This window comes from Polistes dominula, unplaced genomic scaffold (genome assembly GCF_049000335.1).
Source record: "Polistes dominula isolate Pdom_NZ unplaced genomic scaffold, Pdom_raw_medaka contig_27, whole genome shotgun sequence".
NCBI classification, from domain to species: domain Eukaryota; kingdom Metazoa; phylum Arthropoda; class Insecta; order Hymenoptera; family Vespidae; genus Polistes; species Polistes dominula.
This window is the reverse complement of record NW_028300906.1, coordinates 3501036-3516457: the sequence shown is the minus strand read 5'-3', so window position 1 is coordinate 3516457 and position 15422 is coordinate 3501036. Positions and strand designations below refer to the sequence as shown.

The 15422-nt window shown below is 25.6% G+C and overlaps 2 protein-coding genes across 5 annotated transcripts in view; one reads left to right on the top strand and one right to left on the bottom strand.

Annotated features, from left to right (window-relative positions):
• Positions 1 to 143: 143 nt before the first annotated feature.
• LOC107070901 (acyl-CoA oxidase 1) lies at positions 144 to 13303 on the top strand. 3 transcript variants are annotated; one of them, XM_089179626.1, is made up of 12 exons: positions 144 to 753; positions 2970 to 3129; positions 4452 to 4620; positions 4742 to 4865; positions 4987 to 5106; positions 5166 to 5281; positions 5361 to 5530; positions 5879 to 6041; positions 6163 to 6506; positions 6797 to 7052; positions 7150 to 7431; positions 7479 to 13303. In XM_089179626.1, the coding sequence occupies exons 1-11, from the start codon at positions 618 to 620 to the stop codon at positions 7408 to 7410; spliced, it is 2019 nt and encodes a 672-aa protein (XP_089035752.1). In that variant the 5' UTR covers positions 144 to 617; the 3' UTR covers positions 7411 to 7431; positions 7479 to 13303. The 3 variants fall into 3 exon arrangements, with proteins under 3 accessions (XP_089035752.1, XP_015184937.2, XP_089035753.1); XM_015329451.2 differs by having other exon boundaries at positions 7150 to 13303; XM_089179627.1 differs by lacking the exon at positions 144 to 753 and adding an exon at positions 2187 to 2497 and having other exon boundaries at positions 7150 to 13303.
• Positions 12696 to 15422, bottom strand: part of Sdc (Syndecan) — a 39064-nt gene continuing 36337 nt past the window's right edge. For both annotated transcript variants that reach the window (XM_089179628.1, XM_015329454.2), the window contains one exon: positions 12696 to 14693. In XM_089179628.1, the coding sequence (XP_089035754.1) occupies positions 14512 to 14693 (182 nt within the window). In that variant the 3' untranslated portion in view covers positions 12696 to 14511. The remainder of the gene's footprint in view (positions 14694 to 15422) is intronic.

The following is a 15422-nucleotide window of genomic DNA, read 5'->3' as shown; positions in this document are numbered from 1 at the left end:
TATATAATTTGCGTCGATAATATAGATATACTATATTACCGATGATCGATGTGAAAAAATTATAGAATAGTTGTTAATAATTTCTGTCAGATGTCAATTGTTTTTGTGTTTGCATAGAAAAGAACGATAAAAAAAAAAAAAAATAAAGAGAAATGAGTTAATAAGAGAGAAAAACATTCTCTAACGTTAGTCAGAGAATGGAATAAAACGAACGCGCATATCTTTATTAGTAATTGACTACTACGTGTAATAATTAAGATTTATTCGTTGCAAAATAATGTATTAAGTAGTTTTTTAGTAAATGTCGTTAAATTTTTATTTGTGAGTCAATTATTTTTGTACATAAAATTTTGTTAAAAGTGACAGATAAGTGTTATAATATATAAATATAAATATATATATATATATATATATATATACATAGAAAAAAGAAAAAAGAAAAAAAGAAATAAACTATAAGATCGAGAGAAAGTTATAATACCAAGCATAAGAGAACAAATTTAAATATATATTGAAATTTGTAATTTAATTTCTTATACATTATAAAATTTGTATCTCGTATTTATTGTATAAAAAAAAGAAGAAGAGGAAGAAGAAGAAAAAAATCTCGAATCAAAATGTATCAAAATAAAACGAAAACAACTATAAATAAGGATTTATTACGTGAAAGACAAAATTGTACTTTTGACCCAGATGAGTTAACTGTTTGGTTAAATGGTAGTCCTGAGAAAGTTGCTCAACGACGTGAATTAGGTTTGTATTAAATGTTTAAGTTAAGCACAGAGATTTTTCTACTAAAAATGATATTATTACTATATGTTTGTTCTTTTTCTATTTGTTTTTTTTCTTTTTCTTTTTCTTTTTCTTTTCTTTCATTTTTATATGCTACTTTGGATAGATTATTCATTGATCTCTCCACGTCATCATAAGTTTTTTATCTAATCTTATCTCTTTTATACGGAAATTAATTTTTTTTATATTTTAATGAATATTTATTTGCAAATAGAAGATTTCTTAAGCTTTCATATATTATTGAGGTCAAGATCCAGTTATTTTCATATCTGATTATTCCTGTTGTATCATCCTACTTTTCTTTTTCTTTTTATTCATTATAATCATGAATATTGAGAATTTTTAATTCATTGTAATCATTAATATTTCAAATCTTCAATTTACTATATTCATGAATATTTAGAATCTTCAATTCATTCTAATCATGAATATTACAAATCTTCAAAATTTTACATGTGTAATTCAAGTAACACTCTTTTTGTATATCTTTTGGATCAATAATTACTTATTTTTTTCTTTAAAAAATAAGTAATAAAATAAGTAATAAATAAATAATTGGTAGATTATGGAATGATAAAGTATACAAAAAAAAATAAAATAAAATAAAATAAAATAAAGAAGAAAATTGAAAAAATAAAGATAAATTTAGTGACAAAAATTTGATTGACTCTTTAATATTTATGAGAAAGATTACGTCCTATGTCCAGTTTTATCTTTCAAGGTGGTTTACTTTACAATTTCTTATTTTTTTATTTCGCAATATTAATTTTCGTATCTTCGTTTCCTATTCATCTCGCAGTATTTTTTTCTTTCAAATAACTAATTTGAACATTTCAAATAAAATTTATTTTGCTCGATAATAATATGTACTTTTTATTGTTAATCACATTTATTACGTAAAAGATTTGATGTCATAAGGAAGAAAAAAAAATGGGAAATAATTATGAGATATGTGTGTGTGTGCGTGTGTGTGTGTGTGTGCGCATATGTATAACATTATATTCTTATTTTCTTTTATTTTTATTGATCATATGATATCCGTACTTTGCTTTCTTCTTGTTTTTTCTTATATATAATTAAATTGTATGATATTCATAGAAAGACTACACATGGAGCAAACAAGCCAGTATAAAACCTGTCGGCGAAATAAAAAGAGATAGAAATAGTGAAGCCAAGATTGAGAAACATTTCTACTCCTTCTCTCGAGTCCAGCACGCCTCGCACAACAAAATTTACGTGTCGGTGTGTCGAAAAACCGAAAGAAGTCGAGGGAAGCCGAGGTTAGCTGCGTGACAGAGGAGAAGTAATACCCCCACCACGCGTCGCAAAGAAATACATGGACACATTTGAACAATTTGTAAAACAATGTGTAGTATGCGTGGTGGGGGTATTATTTCTCCTCTGTCGCGCAGCTATCTCGACTTCCCTCGGCTTCTTTCGGTTTTCCGACACACCGCGACACGTAAATTTTGTTGTGCGAGACGTGCTGGACTTGAGAGAAGGGATAGAAATGTTCCGCGATCTGGCTTCACTGGATAGAAGATAGGAGGTTGATGTTGTCTCTCTTTAATTTGCGAGTTTTTTGTTCTTTCTTGCGTTATATATATATATGTGTACCGCATAAGTTAGAGAGAGACAACATTAACCTTTCGTTTTTTACTGCTATATTCATGCAGAGACATTTCCACTTACACAACCGCCTATGGTTTGTTTCTTCTATCTATAATATCTCTATGATGATATTTCATTTATATTATTGAAAAAAAAAAAGGAAAAAAAGCTATGCCATTATTGGGATGATTCATCAGTATTTTAATTTTAAATGAAATAGATAGTGACATTGATTTAATTTGCTTATATGTCAAGCGGATAATAAGCATTTTAACCTTTTCAATATATGAATTTGTAATTACAGTTTCATACAGACATGACCATGGATACTCTCGTATGTTAAATAGGACCTATTGATCTATTTTTATTTAAATTTCTTTTTTGTTTCTTTTTTTTCCATTCGACTGCATTTTATTTCATAATATTCTTCTATAATTACGTTAAGCTTTTTATATTTTATTTTGTCCTTTTTTTTTCTTTTTTTTTTTTTTAAATATGATTTTATACGAACGATGATTTAAAATGATTTATTTTTTAATTGTCTCATTTTTTTTTGTTATTTTTAGAAAGCTATTTTTTAAACGATCCATTGTTAAAGGACAATGTGCCTGCCAAGTATAAAAGTCATAAAGAAATTTATGAGGATGCGATAAGAAAAGGATGCATTGTATTGAAAAAATTAGATTCTCTACAAACTACGGGATCAAGTGATATGTTTACATATATGTAAGAATTTATCTAATATCTTTTATAACAAATGCAATATGTATATATATATATATATATTGAAACTGAAACATATCATAATATATTTATAATGAAAAGTTTGCTTTTTTTATTAATAAATAATTAACTAAGCGATAAATAATGTACAATTTATTCTTTTTTTTAATGTAGACAAAGATACTTACACATAAAAAAAAAAAATCCTGAAAAATATTTTGAAGTTTCTCAGTTGATAAAAATTAAAATTCGTGTGAATTTTCTCAAAATGTATAAATTAAATTGAAATTTTTCGAATATCTAATCAGTACACTTATATCCATCAGTATAAACTTATAAAATCAGTAGACATTTTTTTTTGATGATGATGAATATCTTTTAAACGCTTAATTTAATCGCCAAGACATAAGACACCATTTTTATAGAACAGTTAATTTCCTATAATAATTTGTATTGCGCATTTTTTAATAATCATTTATTGTCGAGTTATAAAATTCATAAGCAAAAATGATTTCATTTGTCTAAAAATCATCAAATTTCAATCTTCAATATCATTCAAATGGTGAGGTTTACGGAAAAAATATAAGATACCTTTTTTGTAGAGCATTAAATTTCCTACAAAATTCGTCTAGAACATTTTTCTGTACAATCAATAAATAATGAGTTATGAATTTTAATCTATTGGACTGAAAAAAAAAATAAAAAAATAAAAAACTGCAATGCGGAGGATCTTTCTATTAAAATTAAGAGCTCATATTTGGTGAGAATTCTTTTAAGGTGTCTAGCAACCCATTTTTCTGTGGCACTTGAAAAAAAGAAAAAAGTCATTTTTTTGACCCACCCTAATATATATATTGAGATCCCAATACAGGAGGGTGATTCTTGTAACGGGGACGGATAATAACTTTTTTTTTAAGTAACAATAGAAAAAAATCATAAGGGAAAAAGTTATATGACACATCCAATGTCAACTTTCTATGATCTTACTTGTTTTAAAAATGCATCGATGCACCAGCTAGATGCAGTTGCACTTTTTTTTTTTCAAATGCAACTTTATATTTTTTTTTACACTATTCGATTCCTTTTTTTATTCTGCGTTAAAAAGTATTCAGTGAAGGTCATCGAAATGTCAATAGTTTGCGAGATATTACCCTGTCCCCGTTACAAGAATCACCCTGTATATATATTTATATATATATATATTTGTTTTTTAATTTAAATTTTAAAATATATGTTAAATAATTTAATTTATCAAATAAAATTATAAATGCACATATTATAAATAATTATTTATCATCGCAAATTATTTATATTTTTTCTTATAGACAAATCTTAGGTGGGATGTTAGGATCTGCTGTATTAAAAGATGGAAATCCGTTAACTTTACATCATGCAATGTTTATACCAGCATTATTGGGACAAGGTTCATCTGAACAACAAATGATTTGGTTACCTAGAGCTTGGTCTAGCAATATCATTGGAACTTATGCTCAAGTAAAATTGATATTATAAAGCTTCTTAATTAATAATTAATAAGTGATAATATTATTATTTTTATTTACTAATATTTTTCTTTTATATATATATATATTAAAATGTAATTGATTTATTTTAGACAGAGCTTGGTCATGGAACGTTTATCAGAGGTTTGGAAACTACTGCGACTTATGATCCTAAAACTAAAGAATTTGTATTGAACAGTCCAACTTTAACTGCGTACAAATGGTGGCCTGGTGGTTGTTAGTATTATTTTCTATGTTAATTATAAATGATAATAACGTATTACATTTATATAACATATTATTATCATTTTTGTAAATACTGTAAGAATAACATTTAATTTTGTTCATTGATTTTCAGTGGGTCATACTGCGAATTATGCCGTAGTAGTTGCACAATTGTATACACAAGGTGAATGCAAAGGAGTACATCCATTTATCGTACAACTCAGAGATGAAGAGACTCATGAACCCTTACCAGGTATGTAAATAATAATAATATATTAAAAGTATTAATATTAAAGGTTCTTATATTCGTAGGTATCAAAATTGGAGAAATTGGAACTAAATTAGGAATGAATGCGACCAATAATGGGTTCTTAGGGTTTGATAATGTTAGAATACCAAGAGAACATATGTTAATGAAAAATTCTCAGGTAAAAACGGAAGAAATAAATTATTTTACATTTTTACTTCTTAATAAATTCTTTCTTTTTTTTTCTTTTTCTTCTTCAGATATTAGAAGATGGAACTTATATTAAAGCTACAAGCGATAAATTAACTTACGGTACAATGATGTTCGTACGAGTTCTTCTAATACAAGATATAGCATCTTATCTATCTAAAGCTTTAACCATCGCTATTAGATACAGTGCTGTAAGAAGACAATCTCAAATCAATTCTAAGTGAGTAGTTGTTAATAATCATTTTTTACAATAACTTCTTTTAAATTTACATAACATTAAAACTGACGTGAATCAATTAAAATTATTATTAAATCAATTCTAAGTGAGTAGTTATTAATAATCATTTTTTACAATAACTTCTTTTAAATTTACATAACATTAAAACTGACATGAATCAATTAAAATTGATATTGCGGTCAATCAATTCTAAGTGAGTAGTTGTTAATAATCATTTTTTACAATAACTTCTTTTAAATTTACATAACATTAAAACTGACGTGAATCAATTAAAATTATTACTGCTTTAAATAACATTTATTTTTTTTTTCTAATAATTTTCTTATTTAGCGAACCAGAGGCACAAATAATGAATTATATGACTCAACAATACAAACTTTTTCCAAATTTGGGAATGTTTTTTGCAATTACTATTGCTGCTGATTGGATTTGGGATATGTATAACAATGTAACTGCTGAATTGCATCAGGGTGAACTAGAAAGACTACCAGAAGTATGTTTTTGATAAATATTATATTACATTAGATGTGTCAACACACACACACATATGAATATTGAAAATTAGAGTGGACTATTAAAGCATTGTCTTTTCTTTTTTTTTTTTTTTATTCAAGTTACATGCACTAGCATGTTGCCTTAAGGCAGTATCTTCATCCGATGGTGCAAGAGCAATCGAAGAACTTCGACTTTCTTGTGGTGGTCATGGTTATATGGATTCTAGTAATTTACCTGCAACATATGGTTTAGTAACAGCAGCATGTACTTACGAGGGTGAAAATACTGTATTACTTTTACAAACAGCAAGATATTTATTGAAAGTTTGGAGACAAGCTGTTAAAGGTAATCGGTTACCACCTACAGTTGCATATTTGTACGATTTTGTACATGGAACTAAACAAAAAAGTTGGGACGGTAGTTTAACGTGTATCGTTGAAGCTCATCAAGCGGTAGCTGCAGGGTAAGAATATAAATCATAAGAATCTCTCTCTCTCTCTCTCTCTCTTTCTCTCTCATTGTCATTTATATAAATAATAATAAATAAATTGTTGACTTACGGTCTCGAGAGAGCAGACCCTCGCAACCGGCTACTCTCAGCGTATATAATTGCCTAAGTTATATTTCTTGATCGAAAGATCTTCAGGATAGGATAATCAGTCCTACATCCCATTATCATTTATATATAATATAATATTCATACAGATATACTATATGAAATATTTCATCAATTGATTTGTGTGTTTTTAATAGAAAAATTCATTTGGCTGTACAAAACATGGATCGTAGAATAAAAGGAGGTTGTTCACCCGAAAATGCCTGGAACGAAACTAGTATCGAATTAATGCAAGCAGCCGAATCGCATTGTCGAGTTTTCTTGGTAACCGGATATGTTAAAAAGATCAAAGAATTGAATACATTATCAAAAGAATTGCGTACTGTATTACAACAATTGTGCACGTTGTATTGTATCTATTGGGTATTACAACGAACGGGTGATTTCTTAAGAGTAAGTTAAACGTTCTTTTTTTTTTTCGATATTATTCTTTTTTAAATAATCCGTATACTTCATAAAATATGAATTAACTAATCATTTTATCTTGTAGTTTTCTAGTTTAAAGAAAGAAAATATACCAAAACTACAATTACATCTCGAAGAAATGTTAAAAGCTATTCGTCCTAATGCTGTAGGTATTGTTGATGGTTTTGATTTACATGATGATGTTCTTGGATCAGCTTTAGGGGCATACGATGGTAACGTTTATCAACGTCTTTTTAATGAAGCTATGAAAAGTCCATTGAATCAGGAACGTGTAAATGAATCTTTCAATAAATATCTGAAACCATTCTTTAAAAGCAGATTATAGCATACATATATATATATATATATATATATATATATATATATATATATATATTATATATATATATATATGTTTATATTAAATATTGTTAAATTTATTCATTAAAAGGGGGAGTATGATTTTGTGTTAAATAAATTTGTTCGGTAAATAAGTGGAATGATTGAATGTTATAAGAATAATGTATACATCATGCGCGTAAATATTTAATATTAATATTGCAAAATGGGGTACACAGAAACGTAAAAAGTAAGATGTTAACAAAAGAAAAAATAATCATGTTAAAAGAAGATTTATAATTGTATGTTATTATTTATACACACACACACACACACACACATATATATATATATATATACATATACTTACTATTCTCTTGCAAAGAATTGTCTTCGAATTTTCTATGGTGCTATAATCAACGTATTACTATATATATATATATATATGATCTTATTATAAGACAAAGATGATTATTTTTCTATGTATTTTTGGTAAATTTTTATCGTGATGAAACAATAAAGATATAATTTTTTTTAAATAATTCCACAAATTTCCCTTTTTTGTTTTCTTTTCTTTTCTTTTCTTTTCTTTCTTCCTTTTTTTTTTAGACTCGACGTTCTTATTAATTCAACAAATATGTCGGTAAATAATATATATGTATATATATATTAAATAAGTCCCTAAGATTCTTACAGAATACAATATTTATTTACAGAATAGGAGCGACGACATACATTGTTTAATTCGTTATCATACTAATTACGATAATATTAATAATAATAATAATTCTCTGTTAATAATGTCAATGAGCTAATTAAAATTTAATAATTAATAATTAATAATAATATCATCATATTATATGTACGCAAACTGCGATAATCCGTTCAGAAATTCTGTCTTGTTATCATCGTACATATGTGCTGTTATAATACATTGTACTTGGGCAGGAATGTTTAAAAGGCAAAGTTCACTTTGTTTTTTTTTGTTTTTTCTTTTTTTTGTGTTTTTTTTTTTAATATTAAATCTGAGATAAATAATAAAAAAAAAATTATTATGTGGTCAATGCTCGCGGTTAAATATATGCGTACATTATTTTTATATGCGTATACATATACATATATATATATATATATATATATATATATATATATATATATATATATATATATATATATGTATATATATATATATATACTACATATATTTTTCATTTTGAAAGTGCGTATGCGTATACCCTATACAGGGTGGTAAAGAAAAAGGGTTCGATATTTGAAGAAAAATGAAATACATCAAAAGGGTTGATTTTAGGACCCATGTTAAACTTCTGTTTTTTTTATTTGTTTCGGTGAATATTATAAGTCCTTCAAATATCGAACCCTTTTTTTTTATTAACACTCTGTATTGGACATATATATGTATATATACATGTATATATATATGTATATATATATATATGTGTTTACGTGCTTAGTTTATATGTTCAGAGGGCAAATGGGAGCACAGAAACAATACTTACACTTAAAAAATAATATTTGTGTTAATTAATATTTATCATTAAATATTAATATTAATTAGATTCATTTTTTTAAAATTATTATTATCATTATATTATTATTACTCTTACAATTAACTTTATTAGTATTGTTATTATTATTATTATAATTATTATATATATATATTTATTATTATTATTATTATTATTATTATATATATATATATACTTATTATTATTATAATATATTCATTATTATTATTATTACTATTATTATTATTATTATTCTCATTCATCCGCTTGGCCTATGTGATTTTTTTTCTTTTTCTTTCTCTCTTTGTAATGTTTTTTCTTGTATTTTATTTTATTTTTTTTTTCGTTTTTTTTTTCAACTGTTATAGCGAGTTCTTATGGAATAGTTTATCTTATAAAATATGTTATTTTAATTACATACAATTATTCATACTTAATTAATTAATAAATTATTTTTAATAGACAATGTCCTTCAAGTATTGCAATGAAACGTGTGTTTTTATATGCGAGCTTGATGTTAAAAAAAAAAAAAAATGATATATAATTGCAACGTTTATCCTATCACTTTTTCTTTGCTCGTATTTCATTTGTTTGTTTTGTTCTTTGTTTTTTTTTCTCATAGCCTCACCTTTTTCTTTCGTCGTCGTTTTTTATTGTATCTAATTTTAAACGAAGATGATAATATATATTTTCGCAATTTCTCTTACGAGACGAAGGATTAAACGCCATTTTGTGTAGATAAATTTGTTATTGCGAATAACGCCTCTTATATGCGAATAATTAATTATTATTTAATTAATACAATTCTTTTTTTTTTTCTATGTATACACACACACACACGTACACATGTATATGTAGATATATACATATATATTTTTGTGTGACAATTATTACATCGTATAAATATTACGAATCAGTTTCAGGTTCCTCTTTTATTTTAATTTTATTCAATTATCTCTCGTATGTTTGTTTACGAACAAATTAAATTAATTTAATTAGTAAAAAAGCTTCTTTATTTTTTTTTTAATTTTATTGTTTCTTTTAAGCTTAATAATAACAACAAATATATGTGCGTAATTTAAAAAAATAAATATCAAGAATTTTACCATCATGTTCCGGTACTCAACAAAAGGATTTTTATCTTAAGATTAATTTGAATTTTTATTTTTTTTTATTTTTTTAAAAGAACCGCCAAATTTGTGCGCGAATTTAAAAAAAATATATTTTTCTTTTTTTTTAATGAATATATATAATACGTTCATCAAAATCACAGAGTAATTTATCTAAGAAATGTATTTTCTTCAAAGAAGAAACAAAATGAAGAACTTTAACGAGCCTGAAACCATATATGCAATGATAATAAATATATAATTGACGGATTTAATAAAAATTACTTGTTTACAAATTGATTAAGATTAATATACTACGTGATCATTGTGTTGATTTGATTTGATTTGACTAATAATGGACGACACATTTATATACGAGTAACGGTATTAAGGCGGGTTTGTGTAAGTTCGTCCTAAATTGCTAAACTTTGTGTAATATAATGTAATATATAATACAATATTAATGTAATATAATTTAATATAATATAATATAATATAACATGGCAGTACCGGCATGATATAGATTATACATTAGTTTTCTACTTAATAATTTATCTCTCTCTCTCGTTTCTTTCTTTCTTTCTTTCTTTTTCTTTGTTGTTGTTTTTTATTATTTTCTTTTAAATATTATTACATTCGCATATTTTCAATATTAATTAAACGACACGATCTCGAATTTGTTTGCGAAAAACTTCTATTGTTTTATTTTAATTCTTTTGAAATATTATTATTATTATCATTATATATATATTTTGTTTGAAATTATTTCATATATTAAATTCATATATATATATATATATATATATATATATATATATATATATATATATATATATATATGTATTCTTTTAAATTTTGGTTATTTACGACAAATCGCGGATGAGAGTTTCGAACGAACGGGTAAAAATTGTCAAAAACTTTGTTAAATCTAATCCTTGATCGGATTTGTTTAAAACAAAAACAAAACAAAAAAAAACAAAAAAATCCACATAATAAAATTTAAAACGATTATCAGAAGAAATAGATTTTTGGTCCTATGTTTTAATAATAATAATTAATTATTATTCTCGAGAATTTATCATGTTTCGTAGTTCATCAAAACAAACAAACAAATGATTTATTATTTTTCAAATTATTCTTATCATTGTCGTTGAGTGAAAGAAAGAAGCTACGCCATCTTTCCATTTGTTGCGCGGCAAAAATTCAAATGTTTCATTTTATATTCGATCTTTGAAAATAATCAATTCAATCATAAATTCAAAATAAATAATTAATCAAACAAACAAATGATTTATAATTTTTCAAATTATTCTTATCATTGTCGTTGAGTGGAAGAAAGAAGCTACGCCATCTTTCCATTTGTTGCGCGGCAAAAATTCAAATGTTTCATTTTATATTCGATCTTTGAAAATAATCAATTCAATCATAAATTCAAAATAAATAATCAATCAAACAAACAAATGATTTATAATTTTTCAAATTATTCTTATTATTTTGTTATATCATTATGATCATGATAATCATCATCATTGTCGTTGATTGGAAGAAAGAAAGCTACGCCATCTTTCCATTTGTTGCGCGGCAAAATTTCAAATGTTTCATCTTATGTCCGATCTTTCAATATAATCAATTAAATAAAAGACCATAATTAATACATACAGACATATATGTATATATGGCACCATTTATAATAATACCATTAAGGTAATTACGTAATATATAAATTAAGTAAATTTCTTATTGAAATACATTTTAATAATTGTATCAAATAATTCAATATTACGAAATTCATCATTGGATTAGATATTAAATCCAATGAAATCTGTTTATGGTATTAGACGATCGATATATCATTTTTCTTACATACATAAATATTAATAATAATAATAATAATGATAATAATAATAATAATAAAAATAATACTTAAAAATTAAAAAAAACAAATGGAACGTAAGGGCGCAAACTTTCGACCGAATATATACAATTAATTAATTAACAAATTACATAATTAAATTATTAATTATTTCAATCAGAAACGTCTGAACAAAAAAAAATGTGAGATATATTTATATATATATATATATATATATATCAATTAATTAAAAAACTTAAAAAAAAAGACGATCGATCGTTATGAAGTATCGATATGTACACAGTTTCTCGCGAAACGATCGATCGATTTATATTATATTTTAATAATAATAATAATAATAATAATAATAATAATAATAATAATAATATATTAATAATAATAATAATAGTAATAATAATCATCATTATAATCATCATCATCATTCATAGGCTTATTATTATATTACACATTTGTGTGTGAGACACAGTACCATTTTCTCTGTGGAAATACATCGTTAACCCTTTAAATCGACCGATTATTTAGATTTATCTATCGTAATCGCCATCTTGATTTTTCTTGGCGCCAAATTCATTTTTCGTCCTTGCATTTCGACTTTATTTGTGTGTGTGTTTTTTTTTTAAGTAAAACGCGACGAGGAAAAATACATTTGTTGTTGTTTTTTTTCTTTTTCTTAATAATCTAATTATCGGTATATTAAAGGGTAACGATTATAGTTAACATTTTTTTTATTACATCGATTGAATTATTTTAATCGAAGGAAAAAAAAGAAATAATTATTGAGATATTGTTTCTTCTTTTCCCTTTTTTTTTTTTTCCCCATCACTTTGGGAAGATTGAAAAATCAACAATATTATTAATGCGTGTGTGTGGCCATTTGTTTTACTTTTTTTTTTTTTCTTCTCTCTCATTTAACCACACAATTTTTCAAGTATCTTTATAACTCTTTTACATACACTATACGCTTGCACACACACCCACACATATACCATCTTTTTCATCTTGTCTCTTTCTCATTCATTCATTCATTCATTCAATCATTCATTCATTTGCTCACTCACACTTTCTTTCTACGCACACATAAATATATATTTATTATCATAATAATAATGATAATAATAATAATAATGATAGTGATAATGATGATAATGATAATAACAATAATAATAATAATAATAATAATAATAATATTAATAATAATAATTAATATGCAGCTAGACGTAAATGCATATTGATGTCGTATATGATCTACCGGTATGTGTAAATGCATTTGGAATCGGTGTCCACGGAAATTCTTTTGTTTTTGTTTTTTTTTCTTTTAATAATATATATATATATATTTCCTCCTTCCACCAAAAGTTAGAATGAAAAAAAAAAAAAAGAAAAAGAAAAGAATCGGACACCTTCTAAAATATAGTTCCATATACATACAGTTTCTTTCATCTTTATACATACATATATTTTAATCAAAGAGAGAGAGCACGAATATATACCACGATTGATTAGTTTTCAAGAGTTTGTTAAAAGCAAACAAAAAAACAAAATAATAAAACAAATAATAATATAATTTATAAAGAACAATGAAATACTGAAGACAGATTTTATCGACCGATGTTCGATATAAAAAGTTAAAATGAATTAAAATCACACTTAGATTAAATTCTGTTTCGTTTTTTGAATAAAAAAAAAAAACGATTTTAACGAAGAAAAATAAATAAAATCAAATAATAAAGATAAAATTTGTATAAATAAAAGTAGATTAAAACGCGGGAATTTTGAAATTCAGCAAAAATCTCGAAGAAGGTGTTGCATTGACGAAAAGACAATAAATAATGAATACAATGATTATAAATTTACGAGAAGAAAATAAAAACACAAGAAGAAGAAGAAAGAAGAAGATAAATAATAAAAGAATAAAAAGAAGAATAATTTAATTGAAATAATAAAAAAACCAAAAAAAAAAAAAAGAACAAATAGACAATAATTTTTCGAAGGAGTACGCGGAGGTAGGACTGCAGAACGCGTTTCAATCGTGTTACACTTAAACGAAGTGTCTGATTGGGATGAACGAGCTTCGTAATACGAAGAAGAAATGAAGTTTACTGTCACGGGATTGGTCGATCGCGACGCTTCCTCTTCTTGCCCGCCATCATATTTTTTCTTGAATTTATTTTTATTTAATTTGTATTATATTAAATATTACTTCCCCTCCCCCCACCCTAACCCCCGGTTTTCTTTGTTTCTATTTTAATTTGTGTTGTTGTTGTTGTTGTCGTATGCGCGTGTATTATCTTTTTGTTTTGTCCTATAAAGAGAGTTGCCACGTGTTCCGCCGTTTCTTTTTTTTTATTTTCATCATTATCATCATCATTGTCGTCGTCAGTTTCTTCATCATCCATCATCATCACCATCATCATCATCATTATCGAGCATTACGGCTAGATCATTCAAATCATCGTCCAGCTACGATCGTCTTGATATCGATACGATTCGATCGTGCGTGTCTTTCTATTCCCTGGCTTGAAATCGCGACATTCTACCAGAATATTCTTCTTCGTGGTAGGAAAATTAGCCGGTAACGAAGCCAGATGGCCTACGTCTCTTCAAGCATAAAATTCTCGATTGTGATGGGGTGCGCCCGGTTTAGGAAAGGCCTGGGCCGCTGGTGATCTTCTTGGTTCGTCCAATGCGTACGAACCTTCATCTTTTTTGCGCATCCTGTATACGATGAACATCACCACGAGTATGGCACAAAGTAGGCCGACTACAGCACCACCGATTACCGCTAAAAAAACAAAACAAAATTTATTAATTTGTCTGCTTTAGTTTTATTGTCGTTGCTTTTCAACACGTAAATGCGAATATACAATTGATATAATATTTATTACTTCTTTCCTATTAATTCTACTATCATTGTTTGATGCAATGAATGCAATTCTTTTTATATCACAATGTTGCAATCCAATTTGTTGTTGTTTTTGAACAAGTAAATGCGAATATACAATTGATATAATATTTATTACTTCTTTCCTATTAATTCTGTCATAATTGTTTGATGCAATGAATGCAATTTTTTGTATATTACAATGTTGCAATCCAATTTGTTGTTGCTTTTGAACACGTAAATGCGAATATACAATTGATATGATATTCATTATTTCTTTCCTATTAATTCTACTATAATTGTTTGATGCAATGAATGCAATTCTTTTTATATCACAATGTTGCAATCAATTTTTTTGCTTTTGAACACGTAAATGCGAATATACAATTGATGTAATATTTATTATTTCTTTCCTATTAATTTTACTATAATTGTTTGATGCAATGAATGCAATTCTTTTTATATCACAATGTTGCAATCAATTTTTTGTTGCTTTTGAACAAGTAAATGCGAATATACAATTGATATAATATTCATTATTTCTTTCCTATTAATTCTACTATAATTGTTTGATGCAATGAATGCAATTCTTTTTATATCACAATGTTGCAATCAATTTGTTCTTGTTTT

Excerpts from the sequence above, each read along its gene's own strand:
- LOC107070901 (XM_089179626.1), top strand. The coding sequence starts at position 618 with ATGTATCAAAATAAAACGAAAACAACTATAAATAAGGATTTATTACGT. Across the intron at positions 6,042-6,162 it reads AACTAGAAAGACTACCAGAA|TTACATGCACTAGCATGTTG; the intron begins GTATGTTTTTGA and ends TTTTTATTCAAG. Across the intron at positions 7,053-7,149 it reads GAACGGGTGATTTCTTAAGA|TTTTCTAGTTTAAAGAAAGA; the intron begins GTAAGTTAAACG and ends TTTATCTTGTAG.